Source organism: Bos mutus, chromosome 24, assembly GCF_027580195.1.
Source record: "Bos mutus isolate GX-2022 chromosome 24, NWIPB_WYAK_1.1, whole genome shotgun sequence".
Lineage (NCBI taxonomy): Eukaryota > Metazoa > Chordata > Mammalia > Artiodactyla > Bovidae > Bos > Bos mutus.
Window position 1 is genome coordinate 43,598,737 of NC_091640.1, and position 17,343 is coordinate 43,616,079.

Sequence of the window (17,343 nt, forward strand, 5' to 3'; positions counted from 1 at the left end):
TCCAGGGGTCCCCCTTTAGGCTCTCTGTAGCTTTCCTTAAGGACTAGGTTGGCAAGATGAGAGCAGCAGTGTTTGACAAGATCAAGTATTCCTGATACCAAATATGATAAAAGAACTTCTTACACCTTCAGAGAACATTTTACTAGAGAATTTCAAAGCATTCCCCAGTGTCTCACTTTCTGCAATTGAATAAACACAACAGAGTTATGAGACTGGATGGCAGCAGATCTCCACTGGACTGAACCAAAGGTGGAAATGCAGCTTCTTAGACCCACGATTTATCCTCATTGGAAAACATGCCCTATGCAACGTGAAAAGTAAAAAAAAAGTTTCATTTAACACATGATTTTAAACCAGGCAGTCTCAGTGACTAAAAATAAACAAGAAATTTGTTAATATCTATCTCAGCATTTAACATTCAGAAGATGTGAATTATTTAATAAGTTAAAACAGGTTCACTGTGTCTGGATTTGAAAAAGGGCTGTCAATTTGGAATCACACATTTGATCTGCATTAGCAGATAAACCATCCTGCCTGATGAACCCTGCATATGGCAGAGTGAGTTCTGCCCCTTCATACTCTGCCCTCCCCCACCAAGAAGAGTCACCACAGCATATCCAACACAAGAGACATATCAAATGTAAACATTTTTTCCCTTCAAAATATTCTCTAAATTTGGCCACTCTGGCACACGAAGTGACGGTGATGCCTGTGGGACTATTTCTGGCAATCCCTCTGGCATCCTCTCACTGAATCAGATCACTCACAACAGACAAGCTAGAAAGAGGCCGTTCCCACTTTCAATTCTAAGGTTAGAACTGGAGTAAAGGCAGTCAGAGCAAAAGGAATCACACTCACTCTGTCACATCTGACCATGACTGAATTTCATTTCAAGCTGGTTTTAATGATAGCTTTGCTATTTAAAAAAAATTAATTAAAATATTCAAGTAAGAATGTTTCAATGCAAGGAGCAAACAGCATTTATAATCTTAAATGGTACTCCATGATGGAATCAAGCCCGACTCTGGCAGGTGGAGACCAGATGGCAGGGACATGAAGGCCCCACCCTCCCAGAACTGCACTGCTAAGAACACAAGCTCCAGGCACTGCTGTGGGAATTTGATCCCCACTATAAACTTCAGGTATAATGATTCCTCTTTTCCTCTGAGAGATCGGCTGGAGAGGACATGATGTAGGAATAACAAGAGTTTTATGTGCTGGGTGACAAAGTGCTATGGCCACACAGATTTGCTTAAAAATTTGATTATGACAAGCTTCAGGTAAAAGTCATTTTTAAAGGGTCGATTTTTCATTTACATGTAACCATACATCTTATTTACATATATATGACTCAACTTTCATTCAGTTTTCTTCATTTGAAGTCTACATTTTAACTGGTATGTAACCATTATATAGTCTTCACAGAAGGACTACATATCCTCTTATTCACAGGCAGTTCTGATGATAATCCTTTGTCTCCACATTGAGAACTGAACACAGTTAAAGCCTCAGTGAATAATAAAGATGAAGATCCAGTGTTAAATCTGCTTACAGCCACACACCAGCTATTCAAGGAGTCAGCAGCTGCAACTAAGTCCAAAGCAAGGATGACTGAAGACATGGACCACTGCTTAATGCTGCTACTGCCATGAAATTCTTATACTGGGTTCATTTTTTCTCTAGTAATGTTTAAAGTTATCTCAGTTCTTTAACTCAAGAGAACTGCTATATTTAGGCTGCTAACAAAAAAAAAAAAAATCAAGAGCATGTACCTTTGTCCATAGTCTCCAAAGGTTCAAGTGCAAGAACTGTCTAAAACCTGGTATATAAGGCACCCTATTCCACTTTTTTCTTAAGAGAAACCTTTCCTTTGGTTTCTTGCAGTTTTTCAGTGAGTCTGTCCTTTGTCTCTTCCATCTTCTCTGTGAGGAGCTCCTTTGTTTCCTCCATCTTGTCTTGCAGGTACTCCTTCACGGGGGGTGGTGTCGACATATAGCCCCGGCTACGCAGATACTTCACAGTGAAGGAGGTCCCCCCCAGAGTTACAGTGTACCGCGCAGGCGTTGCAATCTGCAGGAAAACGAGACAGTTTAGTACTGATTATAACTACCATCTTAAGCAAAAACTGGCTGGCTCAGTGGTAAAGACTCCGCCTGCAATGCAGGTGACGCCGGTTCCACATCTCTGTGTCAGGAAGATCCCCTGGAGGAGGAAATGGCAACCCACTCCAGTATTCTTGCTGAGACAATCCCATGGACAGAGGTGCCTGGCAGGCCACACAGTCCATGGGGTCGCAAAGAGTCGGACACTACTGAGCACACATAAGCAAAAATAGTGTAAAATTAAAACTCTTGGTAATAACTATCAATTACTTTATTGCTTCACAAGGGTAAAACAGTTACATGCTATATGGTTTTCCCTCCTAACATTCCATAAGTATCTGTCACCTAGACACTGACCTAGGATCAGAGAACATACACAGTAGCAGCACCACAGTTTGTACCCCACATGCTAATGAACCTGGGGGCAGAAGCCCGGAAATCAGTGAGAGCTCAGGACCCTCCGACAACAAAGGCATATGCATTTCCGTTCTCAGAAACCCTATCAACCTGCACATACTATACCAAACTGAGGGGCAAACACGAGCCAAATGTTTGTTCTTCATGGAGTTTAGTTTCACTTGTAAATCTCTTTTCTTTAACTTCTCCAGGCTTTATGATACTTTATCATTACAGTCCACACTGAGTCTGGAATCCCAACCAGGAACTTTGTGAGGCAAACAAATGGTAAAATGGCACACATGCAGGAGACAAGTACAGGTCAACTGACCAGAGGTTAGTCCCGAACTAACTAGTAGACTAATTGGTTCAAAGGGAGAACTGTAACAGCAGAGGCTGCATCACATTCTGAGGCAAGGATCCTCCCTATCTGCTGTTCTACCTGAGAAGTCAGGTTACAGGAAACCCCAAGTGGACAATTCACACCTCCCTCCTCCCAGAGGAACGTTGAGTAGAGCCACTGCTGACATCAGCCCACCTGCGTGCCAGCCTCGTGTTTCAATTCTAAGCAGACCAGCAGGCACTGAGCACTGATGCTCCTTCAGAGCACAGCACCAGCACGGGAAACGCAGCACAAGAAGACAGAACTCTGAACCCCTAGGCACTCATGAGCAAAGACAACAGACATTCAGAAAAGAAGACACACACAGACTGTGATATGAGAGTATGGGATAAGAAACAGTTATAATTAGGGACATGGTTTAAACCATCAGGACAGCTAGATTTATTAAGGTTAAACTACACAAACTGCAAATTCATAAATTGATAATTTATGAATTCAATAAGTTTTAATGTTGAAAAACTCAGCAATTAAGCTTTAGGCCTATAGTCAAAATTATCATATAAGAAATCCAGTATTTCAGAGGACTTTAATGAGGATTAAAGTACTACTATAAACCTATAATTCTATGTATTTTTATAACAAAGATAAATTAACATCTAGTTTCCCAATGTTTTCTACCTGGTTTCTTAGAATAAAGCTACAAAGAACCTCATAATTTTTTGTCAGTTGAGAAAAACTACATTAATATAGCTAAACTCCACAATTTACAATGAGTCTTCCAAAATAACCACAAGTATAAAAACTATTTACAAAGATGTCATTGTCTGAATCTAGACAACAGTTGTAAAAACAATGAACAAATGAAATATATGTAACATCAACAACTAAGTCTAAGGTTTATCACAGAAATCAGTTTGATTTAAACTTTACTATTTTACTTTCTAGGAAGATGAACTATTATAAACAGTAAAATAAATGCTAAATTTCACTAATATGTCAGATGGCATATGGATCTCTGATTAAGGAAAATTAATGTACTATCAGTAGGAGAAATGTCAGAGATGACCTGCTTGCTAGGAATTCATTAGTCTCACATGTGTCTCAGCACAGAAGGCTGTGAACAACCTACGTATTCTTAGGGCTCTTCTTCCTTAGCCATCATTTTATTTACCCTTAAAAAATGTATATTTTACTTTTAGTCAATAGACATATAAGAGATGAAATACACTAAGTTATAAAGGTAAGCCTGGGAACAGGCAGGTAGTGTTATGAAGGTTCAGTGTGAGGCGCCATCCACCCACAGCAGTACCTACCTTAAACAGGGCATATGCTGTTAGTGCATTTCCACTCTGGGAATTTTTCAGAATGTTCACTATACTGTCAGGTAACCCAATAAGTTCTAGAAAAGGAACGACATTCACTCCTCTAAGAAAGAAACAGAAAGTAATTTATATGTATATAAACTTTTGGGGGTAATTATTTTCAAAAGATTACCTGAAAACATCAAAACCAAATTTTTGTTTAAAAGTCAGTTCTGCATCACCAAGCACACTCTAACTTCACTCTAAAGGAACAACGTGCATGAACACCAGCATCCCACTGTTCACAGCTCCTGCTCATGGACATCCCTCATTAGCACACTGAAAAAATAGAATCATTTATCAGAGCAAAATTAATAGCACTAGGTAACCTGAGAAAAAAGGATCAGAATCATTCACCTGATCTTGGAATCTTTAGTTACTTAGAATGATCCAACTCAAACTTTTAAGACCTAATTTTCATCTCTAAAATTACATGTCAAACTACACTATTACCATAAAAGCAAGGGATATTAATAACATCACTTACTGTGTTATTATGCAAAGAATAAATGATTCTATGGGTTTGATAAAACTTCAATGATTCTAAAAAGATGCTTCTACTATCAGGCTCAGAAGGCACCTGAAGAAGCAATTACCATAAACTACAAGAAATTTTTGAAGGGAGGGAGAGAAGGCAGATATAGTTTCTAATCTAGCTGCAGCTGCTGCTGCTGCTAAGTCGCTTCAGTCGTGTCCAACTCTGTGCGACCCCATAGACGGCAGCCCACCAGGCTCCCCCGTCCCTGGGATTCTCCAGGCAAGAACACTGGAGTGGGTTGCCATGTCCTTCTCCAATGCATGAAAGTGAAAAGTGAAAGTGAAGTTGCTCAGTCGTGTCTGACTCTTAGTGACCCCGTGGACTGCAGCCCACCAGGCTCCTCCGTCCAAGGGATTTTCCAGGCAAGAGTACTGGAGTGGGGTATCATTGCCTTCTCTGCTAATCTAGCTGGTAAACCCTAATTGCTTTTTAGTTTCCCTGAGTGTTGAGTTTGCCACGCTGACATATTTGTGCTCTCCTGCTCTCTCCCTCATTATCCGTACTGGGTTAGCCAAATGTTTCCAAAACATTGCAGAAAACCCAAACTTTCTGATCAACCCAGTAGTTTTGCAGCTGTTCTGCTTTCACCCTTAAATGACAAGGTTCTCATTCTGTGCTTCTCCTTCATAAGCACAATCATCACAGGAAACTTAACATATAGGATAGTATATAGTTAATACAACAGTACATTATTTAATGTTAAAATTCCCTGTATTGTCCCATGTCCCTTATCACTATCTTCTCCGTGTTTTCCAGTTTTTCTCCAGAAGTGCTACCCAGCATATTCTGTTGAGGAGGAAGGCAGGGTGTCTTTTTTTGACGCTGAGACTTTTGAAGCTCCTGGGCCATTCATGTGGTAGAACAGCCCCCCAACTTGAATTTGTCTGATTGTTTGCTCATGATTAGATTTGGGGTAAATGTTTCCTGACAAGAAAGCTGCAGAGCTGATTCTGTGCCGTCAGAGCATCAAAGCAGGAGCCCCAGGATCAGTCAGTCCCATCCCTGATGTGAGTCTGACTTGTGGTTAAGGTCTGGTCTACAGGTTACTCCTCTGTACAAGTATTCTTGCTCTTTATAATAAAGAAAGGGAACAGCCTGGATTCATTATTATTATACTGGTTGTAATCTCCTAGTTTATTTTTAACATTAAAAATTAATTTGTTTAACTGGGAAAAGTTGTCCCTCTCTGATCTCACAATATAATACTAGGAGATCAGAGAACTTTTTGATCAGCTAAAATCAAATCAGATAAACCCAGCATCTAGTTGGCTGAATCGAAAACCTGTATTTAACACAACTCCAACATTACAATAAAATCATCTCAAAGATTACACAGTTAAGATTTACTGCCATTCAAACATACACTAATATTTTCTAAGTATGACTTCCCTTAGAACAAACTGACTTAATTTCTCAAGTGTTAAGGATCTAACAAAAACATTAAGGGCTGTTCTGGAAAGCAACACATCCTACCTAATGTAACTGAGCTATGTGATGCTGTAACAGAACTGGACCAGCAGTCATGGCTGGGCAATAGAGCTGGGTCTGGCAAACAAATTTCCATGCTGACAGAAAGCCAAAGGTAGGTGGTGGTGGATGAGGGATAGGACTTTAAAGCCTAATAAATTAACATCACTAGATTATTTCAGGGTCTAATTTTTTGGTTATAGAACTTCTTTACTGAAAGCAAGGAAAAATAAATGGGAAAAAAGTACTCTTAATAGTCCAAATAAGAATCTCATATTCAATTAATTAAATTTCTCCCCCTCAGGTCAGGAGGCTGAATGCTTATTAAAAGCAACGTAGGGAAGGCAAAAGAAACAAGGAAGAAACTCATCATCAGTCACAAAACCAAATCAGAAAAATTCTCAATGGCTCCAAAAAGAAAATTTGGTATGTAGAAAGCCATTCATTAAATAGAAGAAATGAATGCCTATGAAATTTTTATGTAAAATGGTACACAATTTTAGGCTCCATTAAAAAACTACATGCAGTTCTGAAGATTTCTATATTACACATGTCCAGAAAATGTCATTAATAAACAAAAAGGTAACTCCATAAAATGCACATACAAAATCTCTGCAAAGAAAGGAACAACTGTTAAAGAAAATGATACACAATGAAGAAGGAAGTAACTGAGTAACAAGAACAGAAACGCACAGAAAGATACTAAAAGAAACAAAATAGCATCACACAGATTAAAAATAATCCTTTTTAGAACACTGGCAAAGAAACATTTCTAGACTTGTGTTTCCTAAGAAGAGTCTCCATTCCATCATCTTTTAATTTAGTAAAGGATAAGCTCTTTCCAACAAGTGAGCTTTATAATACTTAATACCTATCAAACATTAAATATAACCCCAAACTGAAAATCAGCAGTCTTTTGGAAAGTATAGAATAATTCTAAACCCACTAGGGGAGTTCCCGAAAACATCAAAATGGTCTTCACTGTGCATCTCGTCGCCTGCAGATGATGAGCACGCTGCCCGCTTGGTCACACCCAGGCCACAGCAAGAAAAGCCACACAGCACTCAGGGAACAGGCACACGCTGGCACACCCAGTTCTGCTGGTGGCAGAAACAAACTGGAAATCATAGGGAATCTGGCTTGTACATGAAACTCCTGCTCCTAAAACAATGTGAATAACACAACTCACTTTAAAAGAAAGTAACAATATTTATCAAGAAAGGTATATTTAGAAATTCTATGTTTTAAGTGCACAACAAATCAACTTCCGATCAGAACAAAAGACTTTACCTTGACATTCATCAGATGTAACATTAAGGTATAAGTCTATAACTTGTTCATTTTTGTGTCTACAACAGATACAAGTCAGGCTTTGTAAAAATCTTACTAATTTCCAACCAAAATCATACATGTGGCAAAATAAGTTCTTTTCACAGTGATTAGCACTTTTAGCAATATCTTATTTAAATACAAAGCTAACTTATGGTGCTGTCAAATTTTTGGAATCGGTTATTTTATTTCTGTGCTATCCTAGATGCTGATGGGACACGAGCACAGTGATTAAGATTTGAAATCAGACTGAGTTATTCTGGGGAAAAACTAAGTTATTTTGACTTATTCTTGTTTAATCTGCTCTCTACTTAATAAGATGTGTATAATTACATTACCTATTTCATATGGTTGCTCTGAGAATTAAATAAGATGATACAGTTAACAAAAATTTTAGTATAATATCTGCTGTACATAGTAAGCAAATGTTAGCTATTGTTATTAAAATGTGGAAAACAGCTATGAAAAAGTCATCCTCTATCAGTTAAAGACATTAAAGCATTTAAAAAACTATTTAAAGGCTTTCATTAGTATAATTAACATTCTGATAAAACAGGCTCAATCAAGCAGAAACTTACTTCATGGCTGCATAGTAAAATGTTCCAAACCAAACAGCAGAAGTTATTAGATGCACTGGAATCAAAACTTTTCCATACTGTCTAAATGTTTTCTTAAACCGTTGATAAAGACTAATAGATCTGTCTTGTAACGGATCAGGGTCTTCTTTTTTTTCGGAGGGAGGTCCTGAGGACGTGGCACTGGATGACAGAACTCTCTTGGATAAGATATCCTGCTCCCACTGTTTATGGTGAAAGACCCCTGGTTGGGATTGAACAGCAGTGAATGGCTTCCTTTCCTTTGCAACACACTGGGCAGTGGGTAAGTGCAGCCACCGTTTCTGAGGGCCTTGTACCACAACCACTCTGGATTCCAAGGTATACAAAAGTAATGGTCCCTTCATGTTTTGACAGTGTCCCAAAAGACCGGCTTTATGTGGTTCCATGCACGTCCTATGTGCCAGTCGGAATACAGTCTTTGGTACATTCCATTGCATTTTGAAGAATGGAGATTGATGGACCTCAGCTTCTATAGACACTAGATTAAAAAAAAAAAATTAGATTGTACATAGATTTCCATTGTAAACCAATCCACTTAAACACAAATTGTTAACTATTAGGAAGTTAAAAGACAGACACTGTTACCAAATCCACAGAAATTAATGTTAAGGTATATAGTTCTAATATACCACAATTTTAAAATTTCATTAAAACACATCATTTAAATATGATACAGTAAACCACGGCAGCAGACATCATGAAGGGTAAGGTTTCAGGGCTGTTTTATTGCTACAAAAGGGATACCTGCAGGGCTTCTCTCATTCTACAAACAAGTAGTGTAATATAACAGGAAAATCAGATCTGGAAGTAAAAGAGTTGGGCTGTAATGTTTTGGGGTCATAATTCTGTGCAATTATCTCTTAGACTGGACTTGAGATGGGAATTTCAAGACCTGAATTCATCACTCTCCACATCCCCCTTCTCTGAAAACAGAATAACCAATCAGTCTCATTATACTTGTTTATTTGGCAAAAATGCTTTAAATCTTCTAATACATGGTCATCCAGAACCTGGTCTTTTGTTAAGTATCTGAGTAGTGGTATCCAGTGGTGATATCTTGCATATCTCTATTGTCACATCACATCATGGGCTACAGTGCCTTCTTTACCACTGAAAATAGTGAAGAGTGCTTTTAAGTCTATAATCAGATTAGAGCACCAATTCCAGGAACACCATAACCAATTCAGAAAATTCATCCTTACAATTCTGTTCCTTTAGAATCACTCTTAGTACCAAAATATGAATCAGAAGGGTTCTCCAGAGATATTGAAACAACAGGAAAAAACAGATGTTTATCTACCTATCTCTATAGGGCTTCCCAGGTGGCGCTAGTGGTAAAGAACCTGCCTGCCAATGCAGGAGACACAGAGATGCAGGTTCGATTCCTGGGTTGGGAAGGTCCCCTAAAGGAGGAAATGGCAACCCAGTCCAATATTCTTGCCTGGAGAATCCCATGGGCAGAGAAACCTGGTAGGCTACAGTCCATAGGGTCACACAGAGTCAGACATGACTGAAGCGACTTAACAGGCACGCACCTATTTTTTGGCTTATCTCTATCTAGATAGATATTTCTATCTATTGGGTATCTATTATAAGGTTGTTTAAATAGATACATGTTTATGTTAAGGAACTAGCTCACACAACTGTGGGGGCTACACATTTGATATGTGTAGGGTAGATTTGCAGGCTGGAAACTCAGACAAGAACTGATGCCACAGTCTTGAGAATTTTTTTTTCTTCTTGAGATGCCTCAGTTTGAAATTTAGACTGAACTGTGAGTCCCTTGGACTGCAAGGAGATCCAACCAGTCCATCCTAAAGGAAATCAGTCCTGAATATTCATTGGAAGGACTGATGCTGAAGCTGAAACTCCAATACTCTGGACACCTGATGCAAAGAACTGACTCATTGGAAAAGACCCTGATGCTGGGAAAGATTGAAGGCAGGAGAAGGGGATGACAGAGGATGAGATGGCTGGATGGCATTACTGACTCTATGGACATGAGTCTGAGTAAGCTCCAGGAGTAGGTAATGGACAGGGAGGCCTGGTGTGCTGCTGTCCGTGGAGTTGCAAAGAGTCGGACACGACTGAGTGACTGAACTGAACTGATAGCCAGATCTCTTGTTAAGTTGCTCAGTCTTGTCCAACTCTCTGCGACCACCAGGCTTCTCTGTTCACGGGATTTTTCCCGGCAAGAATATTGGCTTGCCATTTTCTTCTCCAGGGGATCTTCTGACCCAGGGATCAAAGCCACGTCTACCTGCCTTAGCAGGCAGATTCTTTATTAATGAACTACCAGGGAAGCCATCCATAGCCAGGTTTAGTTGACGAAGCTACTCACCACACATACAAGCTTATAGATTTCTCAACCAAATCTTTACTTTCTACTACAGTAAAAACCTTTTAAACAATGATATCTTATGTGCTCAAAAAAAGGCAATACAATTTCAATAGGGACACTTTGGTTGAGTGAACTGGAGGAATGAACAGTTCTTCCAAAACTGTTTAGAGAAACATACCTTCTACAACCACCTCTTTTTCCTACCTCCAAGAATAGTATCTATCATTCCAGGGAAACTGTAACATTGTATCTACATTTTAAAAACAATTTTTATGTTTCAAAAAATGTGATATTCAACCCTACAATAGAAATGACACCTTAAAATTACACACCTCTGAGTGCTCTCACTTTAAGGGATTGTATCTATGGAATTTGTTGCTTGCCTTTGACCAGAAAGATTACAAGTTACCACTTCATTTTTCTCTCAAAGGACGAAAGTCTAATACAAAACAGGAGAATTCCAAACCAGTCTGGGTGAGTGGACCAAATAATCAAAACAGCATATAAAGAAATCTTATAAATGGGTTGAAATAAATCCTGTATGTCCTTTCAAAAAAAATGAGATTTTGAAAAATCTTTCTAGGTGATTCATTCATCCATAACCATCCCACTATGTTCAAGGCACCTGGGTTAAATCACTGAACAAAATGATGATCACTGTCTTGCTAGAGTTCACATGCTAGCAAGACATTTATCCAGCTGTTTTCTCTCTGAACATAATAACCCAAGCAGTAAGAAATATCAAAACATTTTCTGAAAATCTACTATGTGCCAGGTAACTTCCAGTTCTCAGTCTGGCCTTAAATAGGCACTGTTTCATTAGCACAGTACAGTCTCTGGGCTTTCCACGTGGCTCAGTGATAAAAGAATCTGCCTGCTAAGGCAGGAGTTGCAAGAGACCCTGGTTCCATCCCTGTGTCTGGAAGATCCCCTGGAGAAGGAAAGGGCAATCCACTCCAGTATTCTTGCCTGGAAAATCCCATGAACAGAGGAGCCTGTCGGGTTTCAGTCCATAGGGTCGCAAAGAGTGGAACATGACTGAGCATGCACAAACCATGGTCTTTGGAGTCAGGCTGCTTGGATCCAAAACCTAGCCCACTACTACTTCCCAGCTGCATGACCTTGGGCAAGTTACTTACCACTCATCTATAAAACAAAATAATAACAACAATCCCACTGTATCATGTACAAGTTAAAAATGAATTCGAATATATAAAGGTAGTAAAAGGTACTACTAGACTATTAGCTATTACTCTTTTAACTCAATTTCCAGAAAAGCAGTTATTACTCAGGCAATAGTGGGGAAAAATAACATCAATGGTTTTATTTAGCTCATTTACTCCCTCCCTGGAGTAGGAAATTGCAGCCCATTCCAGTATTCTTGCCTGGGAAATCCCATGGATAGAGAAGCCTGGTGGGCTGCAATCCACGGGGTCACAAGAGTCAGACATGACTTAGTGACTAAACAATAATTTACTCCCTCCATCTCTACTATCCTCGAGTTCTTCCTGTTCTTGAAACCAATGAGTAATCGTTAAATTCATTTCACCTATATCCTGCCTTACACCACTTTCCAGTCACCTTTCTCTACACTCCTCCTGCCATCTCAGAGTGCCCTACTTCTTTATTCTTTATCCCATAAATACCCAGAGCCCTTCACCTTAGGGTGAAACGTGAGTCGCTCAGTTGTGTTTGACTTTGTGACCCCATGAACTGTATCCTGCCAGGCTCCTCTGTCCATGGAATTCTCCAGGCAGGAATACTAGAGTGGGTAGCCATTGCATTCTCCACGGGGATCTTCCCAACCCAGGAATTTAACCCAGGTCTCCTGCATTGCAGGCAGATTCTCTGTCATCTGAGCCACCAGGTAGGCCCCTATATATCTTATGCACAACAATTCATGGTGGAGTCTGGATAATATAGTTGCTGCTGCTGCTAAGTCGCTTCAGTCGTGTCCAACTCCGTGCGGCCCCACAGAGGGCAGCCCACCAGGCTTCCCCATCCCTGGGATTCTCCAGGCAAGAACACTGGAGTGGGTTGCCATTTCCTTCTCCAATGCATGAAAGGGAAAAGTGAAAGTGAAGTTGCTGAGTCGTGTCCAACTCTTAGCAACCCCATGGACTGCAGCCCACTAGGCTCCTCTGTCCATGGGATTTTCCAGGCAAGAGTACTGGAGTGGGGTGCCATTGCCTTCTCCAGGATAATACAGTTAGGAGGCTTTTAATCTTATGAGAAAATTTCTTAAGTCAAAATTAGACTCATTTTCTGTAAAATTACAGTAGCAACTCTCTTAAGAAACTTAAGCATCAGAACCAGCAAATATGGATACATAATTACCCAGTTCTAAATGCATGAATATGTAGATAGCACAATCTCCAGCACTATACCTTTGCTTTACCTGGAGAGCAAATGAACTTTAGGTGGAGGGCAAAAAATCTACTATAAAATAAGGATCAAAATAAGAATATGCCATGTGGAAAAACCTATTTCCCCAATGTGTTGTGCAAAGTAACAAGTACTTTTAAATCACAGTTTAAGTGAAAAAGTGAAAGTGTTAGTTGCTCAGTCGTGTCAGATTCTTTGTGACTCCTTTGAGTGTAGGCCAGGCTCCTCTGTCCATGGAGTTCTCCAGGCAAGAAAAGACACATTTTGTTTGTCATAGTGATTTTTTACAGATGTCAGCGGTGGCAGGCCACTAATTTATGTGTAGAAAAATAAACAAGATGTTTAGTTGAATTTTTAGGTTTGATGCTTAAACTTTCTTGGAAGGATCACTGTCTATTTTTTATGCATGGAGTATTTTCAAACATACTCAAAGTAACCTTGTGATATGAGGATAGTAATGATCTAAAAGATGCATGCATCAGTACAATAATAAAAACAACTTCGAAAAAAAATGAACTGAAGTTAATTCTCAACTTAGCTCACTGCATATAATAAAATACAGTCATCTGAAATTGATGGCTCATCCTCATTTGTTAAAAACAGGCTTCGTTCTTGGGCCAAAGTTTATAGTCAACAACCTCAGAAAGGTTAAAGCCCACAGTTTAGAAGTGACTGGATTCTAAAGTACATGCTGCAGACACTGCTTGCTTTCCCCCAAGCGAAGTCTACCGGCTGCTGTAACTGCGCCTACTGACAGGTATGCAGGCCAGCACACCTGTTTCCACAGCTGCTTTTAAAGGGCTCAAGTTTGGTAACGAAGAATCGAAGACATATTTCTGATCACGTCTTTACACCATCTCGGTGGGAAGTGCTGAGGCGCAACGCGTCAACCATCTTAGTCCACAGGCACAGTTTTGACCCTAGCGTAGAGGGTGGAAAGCAGGAACGAGAGACACGGGTGGAAATCGGGGGGGAGAAGGATGAACCAAATGAGTTGACTCCCCAACCACCCCATACCAAAGTCCAGCCAACAGACACTATCACTGAAGCGTTTCTCAAAAACATGTATGGGCTGTCGCGCTCCTCCAGAGGCTGACCGAGCACAGCCCTCTCGAGGGAGGTCTGGCCGAACTTCCAAGTGCGGCGGAATGGAGCGACCCGCGAGGCAGCGAGAAGCAGGACGCCGCGCGCTTCCGAGGCAAGTCCGAGCTCGGGGGCTCCCGGCCCCTCCCGACCGGCGTCCTAGGAAGGGCAAGCCAAAGGCTGGAAAACCGCCCCACGGACAGGGTTAGCAGGACACCGGCCCACTGCGAAGGGCGGGGTGACCTCTGTCCGCCCAGGGGCGCTCGCGCCGCGCACCACGCTAAGGAGGCCCCGCCGACCGCCCCTCCCCCAGAGGCCTCGACCCCTGTTACCTCAGGACCTGAGCCCGGAGGAGCCGCTCGGAGACACCTCCGCGTCACTCCTCAGAGCGACCAGCAGAACGTGAGTCTGGCCGCCGGAAGCCGTGGGCTCAGGCGACCAGCCTTCCACCCGCCCGCCACGCCGTCCCTCCAACCAGGCTCTTGCGTCCCTTCGAGCCGTCGCCCTCCGCACGCCGCGCGCGGCACGCCGGGACTCGGGATTCCGGGCCAAGCGACCCGCGCTCTCCGGAAGTGGCGTCATAGCGCGCGCGTGGCGTGGCGCCGCTTCCGCAAACAGAGTCGCGGATGGCTGGTAGGTAAGTGTGGGGTCGCAGCGCTGGGCTACGTCTTTGTGTGTAGCGGTGGCCGCCGGGGTGGAAGGGGCATTCCAACCACTGGCTGTGCCACTTCGGCGGCTGCTGACGCCCCTCAGCTTGGACCCAGCCCGGGTTCGAGAGGTCCGAGAGCCGTTTCAGGCCCGGCCGTCTGCCGGAGCGGCCGGCCGCCTGCCCTGCGTGGTGGGCCGGAACCTGAGCCGTGCGGTGCTGGGGCGGCTCGGTGCGTCCTCGAGTCCGAGGAATCCATCGGCCCACCTGTCGGTCCGGCGTAGCGCTCACCTGCTTGAGCTCCAGCCCTCAACCCGGTGGAGGGCTCACACCTGAACCTCGGGTGTGACTGCTGCGCAGATCACCGAGAGGCAAGTTTGGTCGTTTATGCGCCTTCTTGTACCTGTCGACTCGGTCCTTCCCTGAGGGTTCCCGAGAGGCAAACCTTTTGTGTCGGGACCTAACTCATTACTCAGCTTGGACTCTCACAGTCTTACCCATCTGTTGGGTCGTTTGGAAATCTGTGTCGCTTATTCTGATTGAATTGTCTGTGGAACGTTTCGTTGGTGGAAATGTCACAGATAAATATAAATTAACTTTTATTCTCAATAGTGAGTTTAGATACTACATTTCCAGAGAGAATTAATTATAGCCAGGGAGAAGTTACATCGTTTTATTTGAAATTAAAGCCAGTTTTATTTCCTTATTAGGAAAATGATTACTAGATAATCATTTTAAACAGTTATTTAGAAAATTACGTTTCTGGGTAATTTTTTTCCTCTTTGATTCAATTCTTGTTTTGTCACTTACTAATATCTTGTTACCTCAAACCTTGGACAATGAAAGTTAATAGCCCTTGAAACCCTTCCTGATTTAGAGTCTCTTGTTTTTACCCATTCCATTAAACAAATTTATTTCTTATTCTGTTGGAACACTTCGTAACTTTCAGGTTCTGAATTTGCGGAATCTCACTAATTTTCCGACTTTTGCTTTTTCTTCTCTGGTTTGAATAATACAGCCCAACATTTTAAGTCGTGTATCAGTTGTAAACTTCTTGAAGACTGGCCTTCCCTGGTGGCTCAGTGGTAAAGAATTCGCTTGCCAACGCAGGAGACATGAGTTCCATCCCTGATCTGGGAATATCCATCATGCCATGAAGTGGCTAAGCTCTTGTGCCACAACTTTTGAGACTGTACTCTGGAGCCAGGGAACCATAACTACTGAGCCCATGTGCCTCAGCTACTGAAGCCTGGGCACCCTGAAGCCTATGCTCCACAACAAGAGAAGCCACTGCAATGAGAAGCGGGTATACCACAACTAGAGAGTAGCCCCCACTCCCTGCGGAAAAAAAAAAGAAGCCTGGGGTGGGGGGGAATCAACTTCTTGAGGACTAATTCACACAGTCCCTTATTGAGCTTCTCTGTAGTACTTCACTGAACTTGTTGAGTGGCTTAATAAATTCTTGTCCATTTATTTTTTTACCCTCCCATTTCATCTGAAGCCTGAGAACATTTGAAAGAGACTAAACAGAGGCCTTACAAATAGCTGAAAAAAGAAGAGAAGCGAAAAGCAAAGGAGAAAAGGAAAGATGTACTTAACTGAATACAGTGTCCAAACAATACTAAGGAGAGATAAGAAAACCTTCGTAAGTGAACAAAGAAATAGAGGAAGACAATAGAATAGGAAAGACTAGAGATCTCTTCAAGGAAATTAGAGATTCCAAGGGAACACTTCATGGAAAGATGGGCGCAATAAAGGACAGAAACAGTAAGGACCTAGGAGAGGCACCTAATTAAAAAGAAGTGGCAAGAATACACAGAACTGTACAAAAAAGGTTAATGACTCAGATAATCACAATAATATGGTTACTAACCTAGAGCCAGACATCCTGGAACATGAAGTCAAGTGGGCCTCAGGGAAGCATTACTAGGGGCAAAGCTAGTGGAGGTAATGGAATTCCAGCTGAGCTCTTTAAAATCCTAAAAGCTGATGTTGTTAAAGTGTTGCACTCAATATGTCAGCAAATTTGGAACACTCAGCAGTGGCCACAGGACTGAAAAAGGTCAGTTTTCATTCCAGTCCCAAAGAATGGCAATGTGAAAGAATGTTCAAAGTACTGCTCAGTTGCTACTCACATGCTAGCAAAGTAATACTCAAAATCCTTCAAGCTAGGCTTCAACAGTATGTGAACCGAGAACTTCCAGATGTACAAGCTGAATTGAAAAGGCAAAGGACCCAGAGATGAAATTGCCAGCATCCGTTGGATCATAGAAAAAAGCAAGAGAATTCCGGAAAAATACCTACTACTGCTTTATTGACTAGGCTGAAGCCTTTGACTGTGAGGATCAAAACAAACTGTGAGAAATTCTTAAAGAGATGGGAATACCAGGCCACCTTACCTGCCTTCTGAGAAACCTGTGTGCAGGTCAAGAAGCAACAATTAGAACCAGATATGAACAATGGACTGGTTCAAAATTGGAAAATTAGTATGTCAAGGCTGTATATCGTCACCCTAATTTAACTTCTGTGCAGTGTACATAAGGCAAAATGCCAGACTAGATGACTCACAAGCTGGAATCAAGATTGCCAGGAGAAATATCAACAACCTCAGATATGCAGATGATACCCTGCTAATGGCAGAAAGGAAAGAGGAGCTAAAGAGCCTCTTGATGAAGGTGAAAGAGGAGAATGAAAAGCTGGCTTAAAACTCAACATTAAGAAAACCAAGATCATGG

At 41.6% G+C, this 17,343-nt stretch overlaps 2 protein-coding genes across 6 annotated transcripts in view; one reads left to right on the top strand and one right to left on the bottom strand.

The window, feature by feature from the left end:
- Window positions 1-885: 885 nt before the first annotated feature.
- FAM210A (family with sequence similarity 210 member A) lies at window positions 886-14,434 on the bottom strand. 2 transcript variants are annotated; one of them, XM_070361776.1, is made up of 4 exons: window positions 14,295-14,434; window positions 8,115-8,631; window positions 4,155-4,266; window positions 886-2,070 (listed from the first exon to the last, which is right to left on the bottom strand). In XM_070361776.1, exons 2-4 carry the CDS (start codon window positions 8,588-8,590, stop codon window positions 1,837-1,839), a joined length of 822 nt encoding a protein of 273 aa, XP_070217877.1. In that variant the 5' UTR covers window positions 8,591-8,631; window positions 14,295-14,434; the 3' UTR covers window positions 886-1,836. The 2 variants fall into 2 exon arrangements, with proteins under 2 accessions (XP_070217877.1, XP_005892421.1); XM_005892359.3 differs by lacking the exon at window positions 14,295-14,434 and adding an exon at window positions 13,655-13,933.
- Window positions 14,435-14,466: 32 nt separating this feature from the next.
- Window positions 14,467-17,343, top strand: part of RNMT (RNA guanine-7 methyltransferase) — a 31,774-nt gene continuing 28,897 nt past the window's right edge. The window contains exon 1 of one of the 4 annotated variants that reach the window (XM_070361756.1): window positions 14,467-14,595. The gene's annotated coding sequence lies outside the window, so the exon portion shown is untranslated. Of the gene's footprint in view, window positions 14,600-14,640; window positions 14,980-15,622; window positions 16,671-17,343 lie in introns of those variants that run through there. The other 3 variants (XM_005892357.2, XM_014477174.2, XM_070361755.1) reach the window with 3 other exon arrangements.